Source organism: Medicago truncatula, chromosome 7, assembly GCF_003473485.1.
Source record: "Medicago truncatula cultivar Jemalong A17 chromosome 7, MtrunA17r5.0-ANR, whole genome shotgun sequence".
In the NCBI taxonomy this organism is placed as follows: Eukaryota; Viridiplantae; Streptophyta; class Magnoliopsida; order Fabales; family Fabaceae; genus Medicago; species Medicago truncatula.
The window spans coordinates 43,498,292-43,522,040 of NC_053048.1; the positions used below are offsets into that span (position 1 = coordinate 43,498,292).

The following is a 23,749-nucleotide window of genomic DNA, read 5'->3' on the forward strand; positions in this document are numbered from 1 at the left end:
AATTGCTTAAGAGAGAGATAATCCTTATATAATTACTCGCTACTTAATATAATTTTTTTTAATGGAGGGTCCTTAACAACGAGTGATCCAAGTAAGGAATCCTTAAGGACTCCATTGGAGATGTTCTTGGGAAATACATTTACGTTTTATTCTTAAAATAAATTATTATTTTGAGTTCTTTTATCAATGCATTCGTTGATATCTTTTGTTTCGAGTTCTTTTATTGATTCATTCTTTAAAAAAATCGTATATCTGCGTACTCACTCGCATCCGTGCTACGTATTCGGGGCTCCGGAGACTCGGTAATACGGAGTTGGACAGCAGGAGAGTATAAAAACGTGATTTCACTTAAAAAAAAAAACCAAAAACAAGAGTATATAACGAAGTCCACAGTACGCGAAGGCATTCATTCATTCCGTCCGAGTGGGGTTTTAGGGCAGCAGTCTTCTTAAGCTAGCAGAGGTTACCTTCCTCAATTCAACAACCATGGCCGACGATGACTACGAAGATATCGACATGGGGTTCTCTTTCTATTTCCCTCTCTCACTCACATAATTAATTAGGGTTTGTATTATTACTCATGATTAAAACGATGCAGGTACGAGGAGGAGCCACCAGAGCCTGAAATTGAGGTACCAGACTCATTATTATTCTTTTTTTCTTTAATTAGGGTATATGTAATTATTGATGATTGATGCATGTGCAGGAAGGTGCAGAGGAGGAGGATCCTGATAACAAGAACGATGACCTAGATGCAGAAGGAGAACCAATTGAAACTGAGGAAAAGGAAGATGCTGCACCGGTTGAACGTCCCAGAAGAACTTCCAAATATATGACTAAGTATGAGCGCGCTAGGATTCTCGGTACTCGCGCTCTTCAAATCAGGTTTACAGCTTAATTTTGTTAACCTAAGATGATTTATTTTTTAAAATGAAAAAAACTGCGAAGCAATTTTGAAGGTTGAGATTTTTAGAGGAAATTAGCCTAAGAGTATGCATGTTTCATGTCAAACATACAATTAAAGTAAACTACAAGCTTATGAAAGGCCTCTGACTTAACGGTGATGTGCAAAAAGCGCTCACGACAGAGTGGTATCCCGTGGATTTCAGTTGAACCATGTTAGCTATGGAATCTTGATCAATATGTAAAATTGGGCAAGCACGAGCTTCCCTCCAGTTTGTCCTTCATTGGATGTTACATAAATCGACAAGCTTTTTGGATAACAAAATAGGTTTTAGGCCTTGTAAGGTCCATATTGCAATGCCCCAAACAACTTATGGATAGAGCAGGATCCTGCTTAGAGTTTGCACCTTGCTTCACTAAAAGTTGCAATAACTGCCAACTTAACCTAGCTGTCAAGCTTCTAGAAAGAGAACTAATTCTCTGCACAGTGAGCTTACAAAGAATACAAAACCCAGTACAATACACCAGTATGCATATTAAAAACAACAATGACTAAATGGCCGTTTGGTTTAAATTCCCCCCCTCACTAACTACTAAGGGGGGAAAACACCTACCAAGGCAATTTTTTGACAAAAGTTACTTCTTCCTTCCGTTGAAAGAACTTTTTGTTAGCCTTTAAAATCTTAAAAAATCATACTGAAGGTCTAATGTGCCAGAACTTGTTGTCTTTCTTGTTGTGCAGTATGAATGCACCTGTCATGGTCGAGTTGGAGGGGGAAACTGACCCACTTGAGGTAATTTAACCATTTGATCTCTTTGCAATACAATACCTTCTTTCTTGTTATAGTACGGCATTTGACTACTGATTGTGAGTATATCGTTGTCAATTTTTCAAATATATGTCAGTTGCGCCATGTGCCCTTCATTTGAAAAAATAGACAATGATTCATTAAGAAGCTTCCTAACTTCTACTTTATTGATCTCCTTTATTAAGCGGTGTACCATGTAACGCACATACTACAGATGTTGATGTTCTATCATGTAACGCACATACAATTGTACTAATATTTGCTGACATACATGTATAGTAATACGGGTTTCATCTTCTAATATATTCATCTTCAGTTAACCTATATTTTTAAGATGAGGAGATCAAATTTCATTAGAATTAGGCTTATTTTTGTATTAGGTCTAATAAATTCCTGTTATAGTTCATTTGTTCAGCTTGTAGATTGGTTTTCAAACCATTGTCATAGCTTGTACTTTCTTGGCTCGGGCCCTTTAAAGAAAAAGGTCCTAAACTTTGAAAAGTATAGCATAAACTGGGTTGTTCTTCAGTTTGACAGTCACACGCTTTTTTAATCTTCCATTGATGAAACTTTTTTAAAATATTGTATAAGATAAGACTGTCATCATGACTTTGCTGAACTGATATCTTTGATGAAATTCTTGTCTTCTAATTCTAATGTTGAATCTGACCACATGTTAATTTAGGATTTAAATATTCTCATGGATGAGCATGTATCTTATTTTATTTTTAGAGTCCTTTGGTATTCCTACGTGTTATCTGATTCTCAAGCTCTTTAGATTTGTAAAGAATACATTGTGCATTCTATACTACGAATTGCATGATTAAAATTTGACGATTTCTTATAGTAGTTTAGACGTTGTCTGTATTCAATTCAGCAATATCCATATTTTTTTGTTATGTCGGCTCTGCTATGGTTTCATTTTGTATCAGTTGCAATGCTATGCATTTTTTTTAACGTCTGATATTTTACTTTTCCAACTCTTCAGATTGCCATGAAGGAGCTACGAGAGCGGAAAATTCCTTTTACCATCCGTCGCTACTTGCCTGATGGAAGGTAAATACTACTGTTCGTTTAGTAAGTTTGTTACTTCTGTTTCTTGGATGGGAGGGCTAAAGCTGATACAATTCCTCCATCTTTTATGTTGTTGTACTTACCATTTTGGCAAAAATTGTCCAGCTATGAAGATTGGGGAGTTGATGAGCTGATTGTGGAAGACTCCTGGAAGAGACAAGTGGGTGGCGATTGATTGCTTGAACTGCTAGTGTGGGGATGAGTAAAAGACACTAAGACCTCTCATGGTATTTATCTTGGATTTGTATGAAGTAGACACTGATCTATGATCCTACCATAAAACTGGCTTATAGCATCCTATTAGTTTTGGGTGTGTATTTATGTACGTCCTATTCCTTTTGCTTTAATCCGGAATCTTTTTTGTTTCGGCTCGTCTGTGTATGATAAATCTCTAGGCTTTTGTTAGTATTTTCCTATGTTTGTCAAATCAACTGTCGGATGCACTACTGGATATGAACATTGAAGTGATACTTCCTAAATGGATTTTTGAACTTGCCAGTGATTTTCGACTTCATAATGGTAATACCATTCTTAAAAAGAACCTAGGACATGACAAAGTTGACTTTGGAGGGTCTATATGCCTTTTCATTCAAACGAAATCACATGTAAGGGTGCAAATAAACAAAATATAAACTATGGTATGGACATTTTTGTGCTTCAACAATCGTAAGTTTACAATCTGGAGCTCTCGAATACTTGCTTCGAAGCAGATTGAAATTTCTTCCTTTTAAGTTGGCGAATACAAATACATCATCCCATAACATTCCATGGATGATGACTGCCCCTTCAAGTCTAAAACCTTTTCGTTTATAGATTCACATCTAAATCAAACAGACACAAGTACGTTGGTAAATTTTTTAAGTGTTTGAATGCAAATCAGGCAATTCTAAGATAAATGATATTGAGCGAAATTTTAACACGTTGAAATTTCAAAATCACTCAACTTTTGTCTAGTAAAATTAAGCATGTGAGGTGCAAGCAATATGTTACCTGCCACTGTAAAGGTTGAACAATCGGTCAGTAGAATTAGAATCAGATAATAAGTTGTTCTGTGATAAAGAAGCAAAATGATTCATTCAACCATTTAAAAGTTGTGTATAAAAATATGAGTCTTGTTAACCGGTGTCCGTCTTGTAATGTGATAAAGAAGTTAAGGAATTATAAATAGAATTTTCTATCTTGGAGATATAAACGGTCACCTTTTATTAAGTAATAATTACATTATTTTTTAATAAAAACTTACTTTATTTGGTGCTTAACCAATGCTCCAGAGGCTGGGGCACTGGTTAACATTTTTCTAAAAATATAAATTTGATTTAGGTACAACACTTTAATCGAAAGGACCGTGCTTCTCTCAGTTATGTAGATCAATAATGTATCTGGTGGAAAAAATGATAGATGAGTCCCATCTACCGAAGTCATTTATTATTTGGAGGCTTATGATCATTTAAGTAAGGTACTATGGCGTATGATTAATTTTTTGGGATAAGGTACCATGGTTATACGTATATTTATTTCGACTTTACTTGAACCGACAATATAGTACATACACCAAAGTGCACGATCCCAAAAACGCTTGGTTAGCTTGGTTAAAGATGCGAATAAATGTGCAAAAAATACATGTTTTCACTACTAAAAAAACAAAAATTAGTGAGGCAAATTTAGTGAGGGAAAACATGAAATCCCTCTCTAATTCCGTCACTAAATTTTGCGACCAAGGAATTTGTGAGGAATTTTATGTTTTCCGTCACAAATTTCCCTCCCTAATTTAGAGCAGTCCTTAAAATTACTTGTTCACCGAATTTATTTTGATAATCGCAAAAAGAGCTAGACTCCCACAATAAGATGAACTAAGTTTGGAATTCCAACTTGCATTCGTGTACACATTTAATGTCCGACAATACTTTGAATATTATTATCTCCAATGGAGGAAATTTGCAAAGAAGTGAAGAGTGTTTTGATTAAAATATGTACCAAGGCCATGAATTCCTAAACCCATCATCCTTAATAAGCATATATCGATGATGATGAACTATCAAGTTAAACCTCCAATGTCGTATTCCGATGCTTATGCCTTGTAAAAGAAGTTTGTACACACTCTTTTGATTACAAAAAATTGATATTACAAAAAGAACTTTTATCAAACAAACATGAAGAAGGTAAACATTAAACAGAACGAATTCTTTAATGCTACTCTTAAGGACTTATATTTATATACACCCAAAAAAGGAAGGGAAATTGAGCCTTAATTTTCCCTAGTAATGAAGAATTCCAAAATATCTTGTCTGTTTATTCCATATTTTTTAATCTTCTGAATTCAGCATTCCTAAATTCCTGACATTCATTTTTACTGTAGTAAAGAGTATACATGTGCATTTCGTTTCACAAGATTCACATCACATGGACCAAACTTCACGAAGTAGTTGATATCTGGCATTTGTGGTGGTTTGACTCCCTTGCTCTTCGTGATTACCATTTCCATTAGTAGCAACCGTTGGAGATGAAGGAACCTTATCAATGATAGATGAAAGCGGCGAATCAAGTTCCTCAAGTTCTTCATCGCTTGTATATCCTCTCCGCTGAACGGCCGATACATTCCTCGTCAGGTGACACTTTCCTCCTGCCTCTGCAACTTTCTCTGCCACATTGACTGACGAGGGAGGCATATACACAACTGGAGCCGCGCTATAAGGGAAGCTTCTAATGGACTCCGCTGACATTCTTCGCTCCACAATAGTCTAAAGATGAAATAAACTATAGTTAATAAACTAGTTTTACCTTTGAAAATGGAGGATATTTGTTCATTACTATACAATTTCAGTTGAGCAGAAAGTTACAACTTATCAAAATATGTGCCTAGTGAAATTGAAATTGCAGTAAAGGCATAATCCATTTCAGCTTCAGAATACTTCTGTTTTTATTTCCTTTGCTAATGCAAAATCGGACTATACAATCTTACCATTAGTTCTACGCAACATTATCATTAGTTGTGAAAACTAGCAACAAATTTATACAGCCTTCGCAACAGACAAAAACTAACAAGCATACCTCCCCGTTCAAGGCCTCCAAGACAGCTCCTGGAACCGCGTCAGGACAGAACTCATCCGGAGTGAAGTTACAGAGAACCCGTATAATCAATGAAAGACTAATGGATGGACATACCTGCATAATAACAAAAAATAAACCGAAATAAGTACAATGACAACGTAAGAAAAAGAATATGCCACATAAGTATCTAATTTATGAAATTAACCTCCTGGCTGACTTGTCTATCCATAAGCATGTCTTTTGGGAGCATTAGAAGGTCACTCAAGTCGTTAAGGAGCGCAAATGATTTCTGTTCACCAGGTCCACCCCGCCTTTCGTCGTTCTCACTGTTCTCTGGATATTCTTCCGAACAATCTTCAGCATCAATGCCAAACATATCAGTGAGCAATCTAGACCAATTGCCAACCTGCAGTTCAAGTAACTCTTCCATAAGCATAAAGGCGTGTAGGCATAACTTTCAAATACAATGAAACCTTGATACTACAAGAGCCACATGCCTCAACTAAATTATATGATTAAACCACGTATTTTGCCAATCCATTTGTAGTTATTTGAAGTTTTCGAATAAATTTTTCATAGATACCGTAAATAATGGACTGTTGTCCCTCTAAGATGTGATATCGAAGAGAAAAGTTTCCAACTGCCAAATTATAAATTCAAATCTTCAAGCTCAACTTTAAGATAATGTGTGAATACAATCAGTATAAAAACAAAAGAAAAATATGTACCGAATTTTTTAGCTGTGCACCAGATCCAAAGCTTAAGTTTCCTGCTGGAATCGGCAAAACCTTTGAATCCACAATCGGATCTGATATTGGATCAGTTGGGATCTCCAAGGCTGATTCCCGAAGAATTGCATTGAACATCGCAACATCTAATCTATCTATGCACTGTTCCATGACCTGGTGAATGAATTTTAATCTACTCAATCCTTTGAGGCTTAGAACAAAAGAATGGGAAACTAGAAACATAATCAAGCAAGGAAAGAGATTAATAAAAGCATACCATTCTTGCCATCACAGGCAAACAACCACACTCGTGCCCTCCTGCTCGAAGAGGACAGAGTCTTTGAAAAGCATCTTGGAAAGCGTTTCTCCAAAGATTGATGGAAAAATTTCCTTGATTGTGATCACCTAGAGCAGGTCCTAGCAGCCTCCCAGCAGATTTATTTGAACAGGAGTCCCCAACCGAAGATTGCATATAAGGAGTCAAAGCCTAAAAGCATAGAAAACTTATCAATTTATTGCATATGCAACCTCTAGGGGTAGGTTGTAAAATAGTAATTGGTAATTAGTTTTACTTCAATTAATAATAACTTTCCCCTTCCCCAATTTTTTTTTTAAATATCTTAATTAAAAAAGAGAGATTTCTACCTGCCACCACACAGACTCTACTAGCCGAGAAAAGATCCATGATTCGACTCTTTCTAAGGCAAGCGTAAAGGTTCCGGTCTCTTGCCAATCTTCACCGGTCTGCATAAAACCATTTCCTGATTTACCATTTGGGATACCTTTCCATTTCAGTGATGCAGACTTCCCATCATTCCTCTTGACAGACCCATTTGACCCAGCCAACCTCATAATGGGACTGACTTGACCTGAATTCCCAAATGCTTGTGAAATTATCTCTCTCAGCACAATAGTGTTTGACAACCAGAAAGTTAACCTGAATCACAAGTCAAGATGCGGATATTAATTGTTTGCATTAAATTAACAATAAATATCTGTAGTAGACAAAACTTTGCTAGAATCATTTACATACCTTGAAACATCATTACCGCATGATTTAGCAACCAAAATAAGGCCGGAAACAGCATTCTTGGCAATTGTTGCTTTCCTTTTTGGGGTCCAATGCTTACAAGCATGTATATAGAGCCTAGAAAGGCGCCGAGCAGGTGTGTGAACCTTATGTGCTGAGCTACCATGCTCTGGTACAATAGAATAAAGTGATACCTCAAGAGCAGCAACTTCTCTCAGTTCCTCTTCAAGATTTTCAATTCGTGATTCCATTTCTTTAATTTTTGATTTCATAGCCGCACCATCCTCGCCTTCACCATTTTCTTCAGCATTAACAATTTCATGAATTTCATCTTCACTTCCTACACTTTGAGCGCCATTAGAAGATCCATCCAAAATTTCAATTTCCTTAACCTCTATAACAGGTTTTTCATCAACTCCTTCAGAAGATTCCGAAGAAACTTTTGCAGGAACTTTCACTGGCTTAGTATTGGTTGAAGTATTTTTGTTTGTTACTCTTGAAGGACCTTTATTTGAGTTTATAGATTTCTTTTGATTGCTACCTGATACCTTTGATTGCAGTTTATTTGTTTTTCTATCAGATCTCTCCCTTGATCCACGATTGCTTTCTAAAGAATTCGCTCTAACCTTATTTTTAGGATCTTTTGAAGCTTTCTCTACTTTAACATCTTCATTTGTGAAAGAATCACCTTGAGATGATAATGAATCCTTGGTTGTGTCGGTGTCGTATACATCTTCATTCCCTTCTTTTTGCTCTTTCTCCAAATCAGTGGAGTGATTATCAATCACTTCATTAACTTTCATCTTGACAAGTGCCTCCTCGGACCTGTTGACATCATCATCCACATAATGTAACTAGATTTTCATAAGTTTCTGAATTTTCTAAGGCCGTCTTAGATTCAGTTTCTTTTTCAATGAATGTTTTAGATGAATTATCTTGATGCAATTTGTTTTCTCTCCTTTCCGTTCTTTTTGAAATCTTAGTTTGAACATTCTTTGAACCTTTTCTTTTCTCAATTTCTTTCATGCTTTCAAACTCACTCAAACACTAATCAAATGAGTAAGCTTGTGACTGGAGAAAATGATAGGATTTACTAACCTTGACAAGCTCCTAAAGTCCGTAACTTCTCAGAATTGTGCTTCAGCTTTCACCACCATAAAAGTGCATAAACAATCTTGGGCAGCTGTTTTTCCAGAGACTCAACAGCAATGTTCCACTAGCTGCAAAAATATAGTGCTTAAATAAGTTACGAAATTCTAAAAATAGAAAAAATCAAGAAAAGCATGGAAACCAATAAAGAAGACATTTGAACCAAACCATTCATCACAATAAGAATCAAAACAAGCCAAAAATGGAAAAACCATAAAGAAGACAAGTGCAGAAAGTTCACAAAACACACAAATTAGTTGCAACAGAAAGAAAGGCCACCAGATTGAATTTCAGGCCAGTAAAAATATTTTGGAAAAAAATTGGACAAATTTTGAAGACCTTAATTAGAAAGTGGGGGTAAGCAGCATCAGAAATCAAAATGTGTACACACACACACACAGTTATAAAATAAAAAGAACATAAACAAAACGCAGAAATATACTAGTATATGAAGTCATTTGACACAGTTCTGGGTCAATTAGGATCATTCTAAAGTAAGTAAATTCCTATAATGAACCAAACATACAATCTATGAAGTACTAACACAATCACTAGACACAAGTGATAATTTAAGAAAATGAAATAATCGAATGTAACCACGTGTGTCTGTCTCGAAAACTTAACACACCGTCATAGCGATACCACTCATTATATTTGTGAACAAAATAAAAAAATCTGATGGTGGAGTAGGGGATAAACTAAGCAGAGACCTAGAAGTAGAGTGTGAAGAAAATACACATCACCGTCAACATCATCATCAAATCAATGAAATATGCTTGCTAGCTGGCTTTATTCCAATAATTTTCAGTATTGTCATTATTTTTTGTTTTTTAGCTTTAATTAACTTTTGACTAAATCAATCAACAAGGAATGGTTAAATTAGGAATCTTACGTAATGAATCAACCGCTACATTACTTAAAACAGAACAAGCAGAATTAAAGTACGAAATGAAATAGAGATGGAAAATGAAGGAAACAAGTACAAACCCGAAAGCAACATTTGAAACAGTGAAAACAAGGAAACAAAATTGAGCGCGCGCGTGTGTGTGTGAGGATAAGAAGAACTCACGTAAAGTAAAAGGACGAAACACAGAAGAGGTTGTTGTACTAATAAGAAAACAAGTTGTAATGTAACCGTATAATGATAAATGAGTGTGGGGGAACAGTTAAACACGTTACGTTGGAACTAACCACAAGAAACACGGGTTGATGATGAAGTAGTAAATCGTACGTTAAAATGATAGATTGGAAAGTGTTGCAGAGAAAAAGAGACAGATCCTCGGGATTAGTAATGTGTTGTGTTTTTTGTAGTGAGAGAGTGTTTAGTTTAGGGGGAAGAGAAGGAAGAGAATGCGGGAACGATGTGGCATTTTAAAACCGCAAAATGAAGAACAGGTAACCGGAGAAGTGTGTCGGTGCAACACATGTCACCGGGTAAAGCCGGTTATGCCGCTGATGTAATCAGTCAAACTTTTCGCTACTCTCTCTTTGTCATTGGGTGTCTCAGTGTCTGTTTCCATCCTTGTCTTGCGTTTGTGGGCCCTACTTCCTATCCCCACCCCTTCCTTCTCTTTTACATACCCATGCATTGAGTACTTTACATCAAAAAATCATGTCATTATTGTTAAGATAAAAGTAAAAGTTTATATTTTCAAAACAAATATTTAATAGTAGATTCTTTAATCAATGTCTTTAATACATTAGTTAGCAAAACCTTGTAAAAATTAATATCGATCGAAGTACACTACGATTGAATGATAACTCAACATAATTTTCTCTCATTAGAAAAAAATGAGTAAATCATTAAATTGGTCTCTATCTTTGTACCAAATTTTCAAATTGGTCCCTGACTCTATTAATAACTCAACATCATCTCTGTCTTTGTCAAAAGTGTTTTAGATTGGTCCGTGAATGTATTAGTTGTTTTGCATTTAAAGCCATTGACATACCAAATAAAATCTAAAATACATTATATCATTAACCACTAAATAATATTCAAAAGACATCGAATCATTATTAAGCCTGTCAATAAGCGGATCCTTACACACAAAAACTACTAGTTCAACTTCCAAAAATTATAGTTAGAAAACATTAAACTTACCACAAATAATTCCCGTATATTTCGACTTTTATTTTTGTCATTCGTTTCCCTACCATCACACACCGACAATAATGTCTCTTTCTCAACTCAACTATAATATGTATGGGTTTAGGCTACAGTAGGAGATCTTAAGGTGACTACATTTTTGTTTTTTTTTGTTTCTAAAATGCTTTTTAGTCATTGGATTTGAAAAGAAGTTTTCAATGGCATAGATCTTTAGACATATTGATCAATTAGCAATGTATATTACTTCCTTCGTCCCATATTAAATGATCTAATTGACTTCGACACACGTACCAATGCATATGTTTTATCTTTGATATCTTCAATTCTCTATTAAAAAAAATTATGAAAACTTAATATTTTAAAAATATTTATCGAGACGATTCCAACAACATCTTATATGATATTATTTATCTTTGTGAATTAGTGGAAAAATATGGTCAAAGTATATTAAATCAATAATGTATATTGTCAACTAGGGCTTTTTACCCCGGCCCTAAAAAGCCCGGTACCCGTTAGGGCTAGCCCGTTAACCCGCATAACAAAAAAATCTTATAAATTATATATATTTTTCAAATAATTCTTTACTTAGTTGATTATCAAACTAAAAAGTAAAAGTGAAAATTCAATGAATTAACACATATGAATGTAATATAAAATTATATTTACTCGTTTAGTTATTTATAATTTTAAAGATCAAATATATAAATATCTATAACTTTTTTAAGGGAAGTAAATATCTATAACCATAACGTATCTAATTTATTTAAAATTGTTATCCTCGCCGTTTTAGTTTACGACTAGTGTACGAAAATGTTTGCAATTTATTTTTGTGCTAGACATTATTTAAACATATTAAAAATTTATTTATAAAAAATCTATAGGAGTATTTTTTAGTACTTTTTTATATAAAAAAAATGTAATTTTTAATAAGGGCCGGGCTCGGGTAGTATATTTCAAGCCCGTTTTTTCAACCGGGCTTTTTGGCCCGGCCCGATAAAGTCCGAAGCCCGTTAGGGCCGGGCCGCCCGTTTTGACAGCTCTGTTGTCAACTAGGTCATTTATTGAGGGACGGAGGGAGTATAATGTTTAATTTTTGTCTTTAATAAAGTAATGAGTAAATAGTCAATTTCCCCCTGAAATTGTAAGTTTCATCAATTACCTCACTAAAATTAACAAAACTTCAATTATCCCCCTGAAATTTCACAATGTTAGTCAATTTACACTTTCCGTCAAATTTTTCTGTTAGTGAACATGACGTTTTGCAAATATCCCCCTGAAGTTTTGCACTTATGTGCAAAATGCCCCCCAAACTTAAAAATTTATATTATTTTTTTCTTAAAAACAAACAATTAATAATTAAATATTAAAGTTAACTATTAATTTTGTAGTTTGGAAAAACCACATACATATATACATCAAATTATTTTTAAAGTTACATGTGATTAATATATTACTGATGACTTGCACAACAGGTAACTAATACTGACTTGACCTACAAATGCAAGTTATAAGACCAACGTAAAAAAAATAAAAAATAAAAACTTATAAATACATTTCCTACCATACATGACCCATAAGGGTCGCCTACCTCAAACGGCGCCAATATGTACGTATGTAACTCACGGCAATAGTCCGGTTGTAACTGAAACTTAGTACATATGATAGTTAAAATATATTTTCCCTCGATTTTTTTTTTTTTTTGTAAGTTACTGCTGGATCATTATTTTACTAAATATTGTATTAGTAATATCTTCCCTAATTAAAAAATAATATTACTGTACCAAAAAAATATACAAAACAATTCACCAAAAAAAAGTCTATAAAAATGCAACTGCAATATTTCAGAAATGATCATGTGTGGAATAGAACTGTAGGACCCCGGTGAGTTCATACATCAGGTGACAATTCATGAGATCGATTAGGGACCCTCTAACGAAATTAAACACTTTCATTTATGTTAGTATTGAATAATTGAAAATAATATGTCACATCTAATAACTCAACCGATAAAAATATCTAAATTACTAGGCCGAGTGCTATGATTTGAGTTTAAACTTCGGCCCCTCCATTTATGTGTATGAGTACATTGTATATGTTTGGAACCGAGGGTCAAAGCTTCGAATTCTGCTCTTCTCTCATAAAAAATTGCTCGCTCCCAACGAAACTTCCGAAAATACCCCTGCGTGATTTATGTCATGTTGTGTGAGTTAACTCACGCCGATTATAAATCTTGCGTGAGTTAACTCTGGTAGGTCATAAAACCCTGCATGACTTAAGTCACGTATGTGTATTTTCGAAAGTTTGGTTATAAAACTTTGCGTGACTTAACTCACGCATGTTATAAAACATTTTACTCATGAGTAACACATAAAATACTCAAAAACTATTTATTTTTTTTAACAATACTATTTCTTGTGTTTACTACTAAATTGAAGTGATTATTCCTTAGAGAAATGGATCAGGTAGATTTCAATGTTAGGCAAATATATCACCTGCTCCTTATTTATTTATTTATTTATTTATTTATTTCATTACAAGTAATTAGATTAGATATGCTGATTAGTGGTGGTTTTGGAACTCTAGCTAGCATCACATTTTGGTCATCGTTGCCTTTTAGTTTTTTGGCTTTAAGAAATTGGTCATTGTTTTAGTGAATTGATAAGATTAGTTTGTTAATTTATTATACACACACCAAATGTACATATGTACTCATTTCAACGATATAGGGGATTATTTTATAATCCACTTGTGTTACATTCATGGTTCATGGCTTCTTTGTTAAAAAATATTCATGGCATCTTTTTCATTTTTTTGTTTGTTAAATAATGTGATAATCCAAACCACGGCTAAGAAGATTTTCTTATTTTATTTTTTGTTGAAAAAATATACACCTTTTTCTACTCCTTTAAATTTCTCGCGTGCCTATGCAGTTCAAATTATAGAATCCGAATGACATAAACACTTTATAAAGCCATCTAAAATATGTTAAAGCATTTCATATTTTAGAATTCGAACAGAACACACAAAAAATTCATAGAGTAACAGCCTATTTAGAATGATTGGTCCAAAATGTACACATGATCATACTTAGCGTTTTGGGCTAACAGGTGGACGACCTAGCTACTATTTGAAGTATGTTCTTTTAAGTAATCTACCCCATGATCTTCATCGATCTATACCAATCTCCAACCAATTTTGCATGAATCTCAACAAGAGAAAACCCTCAATTTTTGATTGGATGTGAAGTTTTACCCGATCTTTCTTTTAGGTTTCAAATATCCTCGATTGTAAAATTCTAGAAAATCTCAATCTAATGTACATTGATTTTCCTAATCAAAGTAACCCTCAAGAATATATATCAACATATAAGAGCTTTTAAAGAGATGAATGAGTTGAGTGTTTGAGATAAGAGAATGAGAGAATTTCTTACGTAGAAAATAATGGGTAATGACTTATACTCCATTCGTTCCTATATATAAGACCTTTTTGCCAAAATCACGGGAATTAAGATAGTGGATATTTGTATTAAAGTTGTTTGTAATCACTATTGTTTTTACAATTTTATCCTTTAAGAAAGAAGGTTAGTTTATGTTTTTAACATGTTATTTATTGTTGATTGAAGAAAAAGATGTATAATAAATAGGAGCATGTATGTAAAGAAATAATTAATGTAGTTGGAAATAACAAAGGGGTCTTATAAAAAGGGACAAAAAGAATTCTCAAAAGGGTCTTCTAATTAGGGACGGAGGGAGTATTTTCCAAAAAGAAGGAGTAAACTCTTTAAAAACATGTTCAAAAATAGGAGTGAATGGATTCACATATTCATAGGAATAATAAGTGAATCAATTCATAGCTAGAAAACATTCATTTTTCTAAAATTCAGCGAGTGGATCAATTCATACCATATGGAGTGAATCGATTCGTAACAACGAGACATTCCTTTTAAAAATTAATGATTAGTGAACTGATTCATATTCGAGGGAGTGAATCAATTCATATTAACAAAGAGTTATTCCTCATGAAATCTTAGAGTGAATAATTCATACATTCATAGGGATGAGATGTGAATCGATTTACAATCAGAAATAAAAATACATCAGTGATGTGATTCTTAAAGGATACTTATTTATATTAATTCTATAATCCTAATTTTGACATATATTCAGAACCTAGCTTATCCTAAACTAGATTAAGGATAGATATATACACTTACAATTACTAACCATCTCTCAGAATATTCATACCATCAAATGGACCAGACTACCACTTGGGGTAATTAAATGCAATATTGATGTAGATTTTTTGCGCAACAAAATCTTACGAGCTTTGGCCTTTTTCTTCGAGATGAGACTGGTAATTTCTTAGAGGCCAAAACTGTGGAGCCTTGTCCGAGAGTTGCAAAAAATGAAATGCATGTAAATTTTCCCTTATAAAAATAAAATGAAAACATTAAATGGGAAAATGAATTGAGAAATTGAAAAATTGAAGATGAGAAAAATAATTTTTCTCAAAAAAATGCAGCGGAAAATATCCTTCAAGATGAATACCAGATTAGCTCTGATACCATATTAGAAAACATGATATCCAATGAAAGAATGAGAGAAAACTTAGAGAATATTTCTATTGATGATAAAAATGAATATAAGAAATGATAAGAGATACCTTCTAATGAGGTGGTTTCAACTATATATAGTACTAAATGACTAATATTGTACTAACTATTATCTAACATATATCCTTAATAACACTCAAACATACCAAAAAAAAAAAAAGAAAAAAACACTCAAACATACACTCCATAAGCAAAAAAACATACACATTATTGATGAATCTAATAGTGAGTAAAAAAATTGATTTTTCAAGAATTAACGGTGTTTAAAAAATATATCAAAGCCTCATTGATCAGAGTGCTTTATATTATTACATGTTAAGTAGACATTTTTGTAAGGAGTATTATTAATTTTGTCACAGGCTTGTAAAATGATACGAATAATTAAGTTAGATGTATAGGCAGTGCAGGGTGGGTGGGAGCAGGAAGAAGTGGACAAGAACCGTAAGTGCAGCTGACATGCACATATTCCATTTGAAACTAATTGTCACTTTTAACATTTTACACAAACCAAGACAATCAATAATTATTTTTACTTTTGATGCAATAAGTTATGCTTTTACTATAATGACCTTGTTAATTTAACATCTCATTTCATATATTTCTCTCTCCGAAATAAATAGCTAAGGATAATATTGATAAATTAACATTTAATATTGCATTGAACTTTGAAAGTGACAGTTAAATAGAAATAATTTTTTTAAAAATACTTAAAAAGGAACGGAGTGAGTATTTGTTAAAGAGAATAGGAAACACAAATCACAGAGTCAAAAGATAACAATGTCTTTTATGTTGGGATAAAGGTCGGCATAAACATGTGGTAATGCGCGTTTAGATCTCACGTAGTATCATATAGGATATTATAATTGATTTTATGCATTTTTGGAATCAAAAGCATGGGTGCAAGTCTCTATTCCAAACACGACCTTAGCATTTGGCAAGCACCGACGAAATATCAGAAAAAAGTACTCATTGCTTTTGTCATTTATATTTTTACTTGAAGCTGCTATGTTGCTACATAACTTGGCTACATATCTTAATCAATTAATTTCCATGACATGAATCATATGTGCTAATATCTATCTTCTTTATTAGACATAATATTGTATAAGTGACAGATAATTAAAAAAGATATATTTATAAAGAGAGGTATACTTGTACATATAATCTAATTATATAAAAGAATCCATTTCATCTTTTGAATACTCTAATTAACAGAAATTCAATCTTTGATTTAAGCAAATTCAAATGATATGGTAGTTTCATGGTAATAACAGTATACATTCTTAATTTCGGATAGACAAACTTTTTAGAAGCATATTAAGGATGTATTTTTTTAATGAAATTATTTTAACACTTTTTTTTTAGGAGTTCCAGCACTTCTTTATCAGGTAAATATTTACTTATTGAGCATTGATGGAAGCTAGAATTATGGGGGAAGGGTGTACCTGCAAAAGGTATAAGACTAAATATGATATATCAGATAAGAGCAATGAAGATATGATGCCACCCCTGATATCTGAGTTCCTTAACATGGTTGTAATGTACATGTTTTATAAGGGAAAAGATGTTAGTTTCCTGGGGATTAACAAATTATTTGGGTAAGGGCCATGAGCTTGTGAGGTTAGTAGAACAGATATGTGAGAGCTGTAACCAACCACTTTTGTTGGACTTATGGGCGTTATTGGCTCATATTCAGCAATCCTTCCCGCTGACAACCAAGGGTGAAAGGTACTGTCTTATGTGAATGATAAATTAAATTGAGTCAATGAAGGTTGACTTAGTTGGTAAGAAGTTGATTCACCCGCAAACCTGTGTTTTAAGGAGATTGTTTTTCATATTAAAAATGCAGTTGCTTTGGGTACCATACAATGATATTTTAAGTAATATACAATGAGTTCAAAAGTGAATTATCTATAGGAAAAAAAAATTGATATCCTACCCTACTTATATCAAATCTCTCATTTTAAACATTCCTACTCTATCACAACCAACAATTCTCCTAACAGAAACAAAATAAGAAAGGAACGTAGGCATTCTTATGAAGAGAGACAACGTGATATCACACCTGATATAAACAATTTGAAGCCTTAATCACAAATTTTTGAATGGTGAAATGCAATCATAAGGTATAATGAAAACAGTGTACGATCCCCGATCTTTTGATTTTCTAGATGCACAAAGCAAATGCTTTTCCCCTCTTTTGAACTTTTACCCAGAATGAACCTTTTCCCTATGCTTGCATACCCAACGTTATTGACTTGATTTGCTATTTGAATACACTACAGAATTAAAATTAGAGAAATGAATGTTATTCACAGTAGATGGTTTGAACTCCATAGGATTATTCCACTGCTCAAGATCATTTTTTTCCCATCTCATTTCTACATTTCTAACCTCAAGACCTTCAATGTGCTCCATCATTATCCCTGCAGTCTTATGTTTAACCAATTCTTGGCATCCTGGCCTATAGTCAAAGAACCCACCAGCATAACTGGTGAACCTTCTGTAAGTGATATTCATGTTGATGAAGCTCAAGTTTCTTAACAATCCTCTCTTTGAACCAGAGAGGAAGATTCCATTTTCAGAATTTGCTGTAATGTTGATGAAATGAACATTTGAGATTGATGCCTCCTTTGAGGTTGAATCTCTTGGGCAAGTTGTGACATAGATAGGCTCTGCTCTCCCCCACCATAACGGATCATAGTATCTTGTGCTTATTTTTATGTTTGAGAAGACAATGTCACTTACATTTCCTGTACAAGGAAGTTTATTGCATTTCAGTCAAACATGTGTTTAACGCTATATCTTCATTTGTACAAGATATATGTCACTTACATTTCCTGTACAAGACAATGTCACTTACATTTCCTGTACAAGGAAGTTTATTGCATTTCAGTCAAACATGTGTTTAACGCTATATCTTCATTTGTACAATATAGGATGATAAGCGTATTGATGCTAATCAGGCTCAATAAAAGGCAAGGCTTGATAAGGCAAGCACAAGTAAGCTACAAAAAATGTTCAGTTGCATATTGAGAATATATTTCAAGATATATCTATGTCAATTCCATAAAACAAGAAGAGAGACTCTTACACTAAGAAAAAAAAAAAAAGAGAGATTCTTATTTTATAAAGAGGTGAATTTGAGTAACAACTTAATTAAATGCTAATTTGATAAATGATTATTATATAAACATTTCTTTTTGTTTAAGATGTAAATTATTTCCATAAGCTATTATCGTCGGATTCAAGAGCACGAGGTTAGAGAAGCGTTGAAAAGGATGAGTAGTGGCAAGGCAGTTGGGCCAGACAACATACCTATCGAAGTGTGGAAGAGTCTTGGCGATAGAGGGATTGTGTGGCTCACAAACCTTTTTGACGAGATTATGAGGACGAAGAAAATGCCGGACGAGTGGAGAAGAATCACTTTAATTCCAATCTATAAGAACAAGGGGGATATACAAAATTGCGTGAATTATAGGAGAATTAAGCTAATGAGTCATACCATGAAGTTATGGGAAAGGGTGATTGAAAGAAGACTAAGAAAGGAGACTCGAGTTACGGATAACCAATTTGGTTTTATGTCTGGGAGGTCGATTATGGAAGCAATCTACTTACTTCGACGCGTGATGGAGCGATATCGGACGGATAAAAAAGACTTGCACTTAGTTTTCATTGATTTGGAAAAGGCGTATGATAGAGTACCGAGAGAGATTTCGTGGAAAGCCCTGGAGAAGTAAGGGGTTAGGATTGCCTATATTAGGGCTATCAAGGATATGTATGAGGGAGTTTCGACTAGTGTGAGGACGCAGGATGGGACTACCGAAGTTTTTCCCATAACAATAGGATTGCACCAAGGGTCAACCCTAAGTCCTTATCTTTTTACTTTAGTTTTAGATGTATTGACGGAACACATCCAAGAGTTAGCACCGAGATGTATGCTTTTTGCAGATGATGTAGTCTTGGTGGGTGAGTCGAGGGAGGAAGTGAACGGGAGGCTAGAGACCTGGAGGCAAGCCTTAGAAGCGTATGGATTCCGCTTGAGTAGAAGCAAGACGGAGTATATGGAATGGAACTTCAGCGGAAGAAGAAGTAGGTCTACCTTGGAGGTGAAAGTTGGAGATCATATCATACCCCAAGTTACGCGGTTTAAATATCTTGGGTCCTTCGTACAAAATGACGGAGAAATAGAAGCAGATGTAAGCCATCGTATTCAAGCTGGGTGGTTGAAATGGAGAAGAGCCTCAGGTGTTTTGTGCGATAAGAAAGTACCACTTAAGTTGAAAGGAAAGTTCTATCGGACAGCAATCCGACCGGCGTTGTTGTATGGTACGGAGTGTTGGGCGGTTAAGAGTCAACATGAGAATCAAGTAAGTGTAACAGAGATGAGGATGTTGCGTTGGATGAGTGGTAAGACTAGACAGGATAGGATTAGGAATGACACCATTAGAGAGGGTAGGGGTGGCATCCATAGTAGAAAAGTTGGTAGAAAATAGGCTTAGATGGTTTCAGCATGTAGAGAGAAGACCCGTAGATGCCGTGGTAAGAAGAGTAGATCAAATAGAGGATAGTCAAGTTAAAAGAGGTAGAGGAAGACCTAAGAAAACTATTAGAGAAACCATTAGAAAGGATTCAGAGGTCAATGAGTTGAATCCAAATTTGGTGTATGATAGAACACTATGGCGTCATTTGATCCATGTAGCCGACCCCACTTAGTGGGATAAGGCTCGGTTGCTGTTGTTGTTGAAGCTATTCTAGAGAGATTGTTGAAATGAGATTTTTTTTTTTTTTTTGAGGGAAGATTGTTGAAATGAGATGAAAAGTGCTTATGAATATGTAATAAACTATATTCAAAATCGCTGTCGAATATTTTCATAAGTGTTTATGTTATAAGATAAACATAAAAGTGTTTATGAGTGTTTCATAAGTGTTTATGAAAAGTGTTTATTTTCAAATGCACCAGCATTTCCTATACTTACTTTGCATTCAACAGTTTGAGGCCAGGAAGAACATATCAAAAGCAAGCAATAAGTTTGAAGTAATAGATTTACGAGGAAGTTACCTCCATCACGAATCTGGAATGCAAGCCCTCTATGAGAATCAACAATGGTGATATTGTCAAAGACAAAATGCTTGAATTCAAACCAACTAGCACTGCCAAATTTGATTGCAGAAGATTTGGATCGAATCCAACTGTTAGTGACTGTTAAGTTGTGAACAGGACCAGTGGATGATTTTGGACAGATTGCATCATCCCCTGTATCAATGTGGCATCGAGTGATTACAGTGTTGTTTGAGTCCTCAATGTCAATCCCATCATTATTTGGTATATTCAAATCTCCATAAATTGCAATATCCTGAATGGTTATGTTTTCACTTCTTACCAAGTGTAAGCTGCAAGTATAAAGTAGGTTCGTTAGGGTGCTTAATGCACTTTATCAAAGATTTTGCAGAATAAATTTTACCAAAAGTAAAATGACAAACAGAAACTTTCCGGTGATTTTTTTTTTTTTTTTTTTTTATGTGAAGGGAATTCCATAACTTGTTAGTAGGTGATGTATAATTGTATTATAAAACATTATTTATGGTCAATGAGGATGCAGCTCAAACAAATACATCATTGGCTAGAAGAGACATTTTTGTCATGGGCCCCTGTAAATTGCAATTTGTTTATGTTTGATTTCTGCTCTTCACCTAGCACATTTCGCTCGCGCTCTACAGCCATTTTGAAAATACGCCTGCGTTAGTTAACTAACGCAAGTGTAAAATTGTGTGTTAGTTAACTAACACAGCGTGATTTAAGTTATGTAAGTGTTAAACTAACGTGACGTAACTCAAATGGAGAGATTAACACATGCGCGAGTTAACTCACGCAGTACATATTACACCAGTTAACTACACTGACATTGTTTTCTCTCCACATGGTTCATTATTGTTTGAGTTTGAAATAGCAACCACTATAAATTTTGACACCTAAGCTAATTTGCATGTGAGACTATTAAGAAAGTCCTTTCCTTTTTGTTCTTTATATATGGCATTATTTTTTGACAAAAGAACCAATAGGATGGAACACATGTCCTTTATTGCTGTCGCATATGGCAGACAAGTGAAAACATGCAAATAAATAAGTTAACTAGCGTCATGGTCCAAGAAATTGAACTAGCGTGAGTTAACTCACGCTGGATATAACACCTGCATGAGTTAACTCTTGCAGCGTGACTTAAGTCACGCATATATAAAATTAAGTCACGTTTGATTTACACATGCGTTAGTTAACTAACGCAGGGATATTTTTGAAATGACCGCAGAGCGCGAGCAAAATGTGTTGGGGGAAGAGCAGAAATCTTTACGTTTATCTGAAACTGATTATGTTGCCTTTGCGTGCAGATAAACCTCAAATTTCCAAAACAACAACTGACTGAGCCCGCCACAAGAAGTCAAATCAATAATAAATATACACAAAAATAGTTTATGTAGATTTTTCTTCATTCCATCCTAACCCAATCACATTCCTACACTTCTACCCAAGAAGAAAAATCAAATTCTTATATTTCCATAGCCATTTAATATCTTTATCGTCTTAACCGTCCGGTTTTCAGAGGAAGAAACTCTGATCATTCATAAATCCATTGATAGGTAAGTAAAAACTGACCAAGTTTTATTGCTAGCCATTAAAAATTACTCCATTATTTTAAAATCGTCAATAACGGTTAAACTGGATTTAGCAAAGAATGACTTATTTAGAATTTAGTCTTGAATGCGTATTTAATCATTATAATTTTGTATTTAGTCCATGTATTAACTTTCTAATTTCTACAAATTAGTACAAAATTGCATTCTAAGGACTAAAAACATGTAATTTTGTAAGTTATATTGACTAAAAAAATGGAAACATCCTTACAAAGACAAAATATACTTAAATTTGTATGTAAAGCATATTTAACACTTAGATTTATTTATACTTACCTTGTCATATAAATTATCATCCAAGTGTCTATTTTTAGCTTATTGAATCAAACTTCTCGAAATAACTTAATGAATGGAAGTTATAAATTCAATTAGTATTATTTACCTGCAATTTCCGTTTTTAAACTAAAAACAACCATTGAGAAGTTTCTTAACTTTTGTTAAGATGGTTACTGAAGTAGAGATCAATTAAATAGTTTATTCTAAACCACATAAGAAACAGAGTATAAGAAAAACTTACCACCAATAAGCAGGTTGATTAAGAGTAACATTGAAGACTTTAACATTCTTGCAACCAAGAAAACCAATTAATCTAGGTCTACATTCATCACCCAAACAATCCCCAGTCTGATTCCAGCTCACCATTACATTCTTTCTTTCATTATATCTCACCACAAATTTCTCCGCCTGTCCATCCACCACACCTCCGCCAGCAATCCCCACATCCGTCGCGTTCTCTGCCAACACCACGTACCACCTCGAAGACTCCTTCGGGTAATCTTTTTGTCTCGGTCCGCCGAGGATGGTGGCGCCGGGTTCGACGTTGAGGACGACGCCGGATCGAAGGAATATGGTTGCGGTTAGGTAGTTACCGGGAGATGGGAAAGTGATGCGGCAGGGGATAGAGTAAGGGCAGGAGTCTATGGCGGTTTGGATTGATACGGTATCGTAGTGGATGCCGTCGCCGATTGCTCCGTATTCGGTGACGGAGAAGGTGACGGTGGTGGGGTTTAGAGAGTGTGATGATGTGGTGAGGAGTGATTGGGTGAGAAGGAGTAAGATGATTTTGAAGTTGAAGAGTAGTGGTGGTTTTTCCATCTCTGGACTTTGAGAATTAAGCATACACAGATACATTGCAATTATCTACTAGTTGGCTTATTTCTTACAATCCTTTTCTAAATACAAGTGTACAATAAAATTCTTCCTCCGATTCTATTGACTAGATACATACATTGTTCAATGTATCTAAAAATTCAATTTTCTCTTGTAAATAACCGAAGTAAGTACAAGTCAATTATTGAATGTGGATCTAAGACCATCCACACAATGGTACGCGGTACCTAATAATCACCGCTTCATTATGGAAAAAAATCTTAGGGATCTTTTAAGATCCAGAGTCTCACTTAAGACCTCATGCTTAAGTGGATTCCACATTACTTTTGATTAAAATAATCAATGTCATTGTACTATTGCTTTTCAATTGTAATTTACCTTGATTTTTTAATGTTATTGGTGGGTCCTATTTAGACATTTTGTTGGAGGATCTCCGTTTTAGTGGTTGAGTACCAGTTAGGTACTATTATTAAAAAATAATTAAAAAAT

The 23,749-nt window shown here is 34.2% G+C and overlaps 3 protein-coding genes across 14 annotated transcripts; 1 reads left to right on the forward strand and 2 right to left on the reverse strand.

The window, feature by feature from the left end:
* The first annotated feature begins 362 nt into the window (after window positions 1-362).
* LOC11444744 (DNA-directed RNA polymerases II, IV and V subunit 6A) lies at window positions 363-3,288 on the forward strand. Its single transcript, XM_003625143.4, has 6 exons — window positions 363-521; window positions 599-632; window positions 707-885; window positions 1,646-1,697; window positions 2,701-2,768; window positions 2,892-3,288. Exons 1-6 carry the CDS (start codon window positions 487-489, stop codon window positions 2,959-2,961), a joined length of 438 nt encoding a protein of 145 aa, XP_003625191.1. The 5' UTR covers window positions 363-486; the 3' UTR covers window positions 2,962-3,288.
* A 1,453-nt stretch (window positions 3,289-4,741) lies between these two features.
* LOC11440437 (uncharacterized) lies at window positions 4,742-10,085 on the reverse strand. 12 transcript variants are annotated; one of them, XM_024770576.2, is made up of 9 exons: window positions 9,933-10,085; window positions 8,691-8,812; window positions 7,596-8,417; window positions 7,208-7,499; window positions 6,840-7,049; window positions 6,563-6,736; window positions 6,040-6,240; window positions 5,835-5,948; window positions 4,742-5,524 (listed from the first exon to the last, which is right to left on the reverse strand). In XM_024770576.2, the coding sequence occupies exons 3-9, from the start codon at window positions 8,393-8,395 to the stop codon at window positions 5,183-5,185; spliced, it is 2,133 nt and encodes a 710-aa protein (XP_024626344.1). In that variant the 5' UTR covers window positions 8,396-8,417; window positions 8,691-8,812; window positions 9,933-10,085; the 3' UTR covers window positions 4,742-5,182. The 12 variants fall into 12 exon arrangements, with proteins under 12 accessions (XP_024626344.1, XP_024626349.1, XP_024626345.1 ...); XM_024770581.2 differs by having other exon boundaries at window positions 9,973-10,066; XM_024770577.2 differs by having other exon boundaries at window positions 9,921-10,066.
* Window positions 10,086-17,288: 7,203 nt separating this feature from the next.
* On the reverse strand, window positions 17,289-23,292 carry LOC11418485 (exo-poly-alpha-D-galacturonosidase). The gene is made up of 3 exons (XM_003625145.4): window positions 22,668-23,292; window positions 20,523-20,854; window positions 17,289-18,213 (listed from the first exon to the last, which is right to left on the reverse strand). Exons 1-3 carry the CDS (start codon window positions 23,279-23,281, stop codon window positions 17,711-17,713), a joined length of 1,449 nt encoding a protein of 482 aa, XP_003625193.1. The 5' UTR covers window positions 23,282-23,292; the 3' UTR covers window positions 17,289-17,710.
* Window positions 23,293-23,749: the final 457 nt, after the last annotated feature.

Coding starts and splice junctions, on each gene's coding strand:
- LOC11444744 (XM_003625143.4), top strand. CDS start 487: ATGGCCGACGATGACTACGAAGATATCGACATGGG. Junction 522..598: donor TACGAAGATATCGACATGGG/GTTCTCTTTCTA, acceptor AAAACGATGCAG/GTACGAGGAGGAGCCACCAG. Junction 1,698..2,700: donor GGGAAACTGACCCACTTGAG/GTAATTTAACCA, acceptor CCAACTCTTCAG/ATTGCCATGAAGGAGCTACG.
- LOC11440437 (XM_024770576.2), bottom strand. CDS start 8,395: ATGAAAGTTAATGAAGTGATTGATAATCACTCCACTGATTTGGAGAAA. Junction 6,241..6,562: donor GTGCACAGCTAAAAAATTCG/GTACATATTTTT, acceptor CTTGAACTGCAG/GTTGGCAATTGGTCTAGATT. Junction 5,949..6,039: donor ATAGACAAGTCAGCCAGGAG/GTTAATTTCATA, acceptor GTTATTATGCAG/GTATGTCCATCCATTAGTCT.
- LOC11418485 (XM_003625145.4), bottom strand. CDS start 23,281: ATGTATCTGTGTATGCTTAATTCTCAAAGTCCAGAGATGGAAAAACCA. Junction 20,855..22,667: donor AATCAACCTGCTTATTGGTG/GTAAGTTTTTCT, acceptor TTATACTTGCAG/CTTACACTTGGTAAGAAGTG. Junction 18,214..20,522: donor ATTCCAGATTCGTGATGGAG/GTAACTTCCTCG, acceptor TTCCTTGTACAG/GAAATGTAAGTGACATTGTC.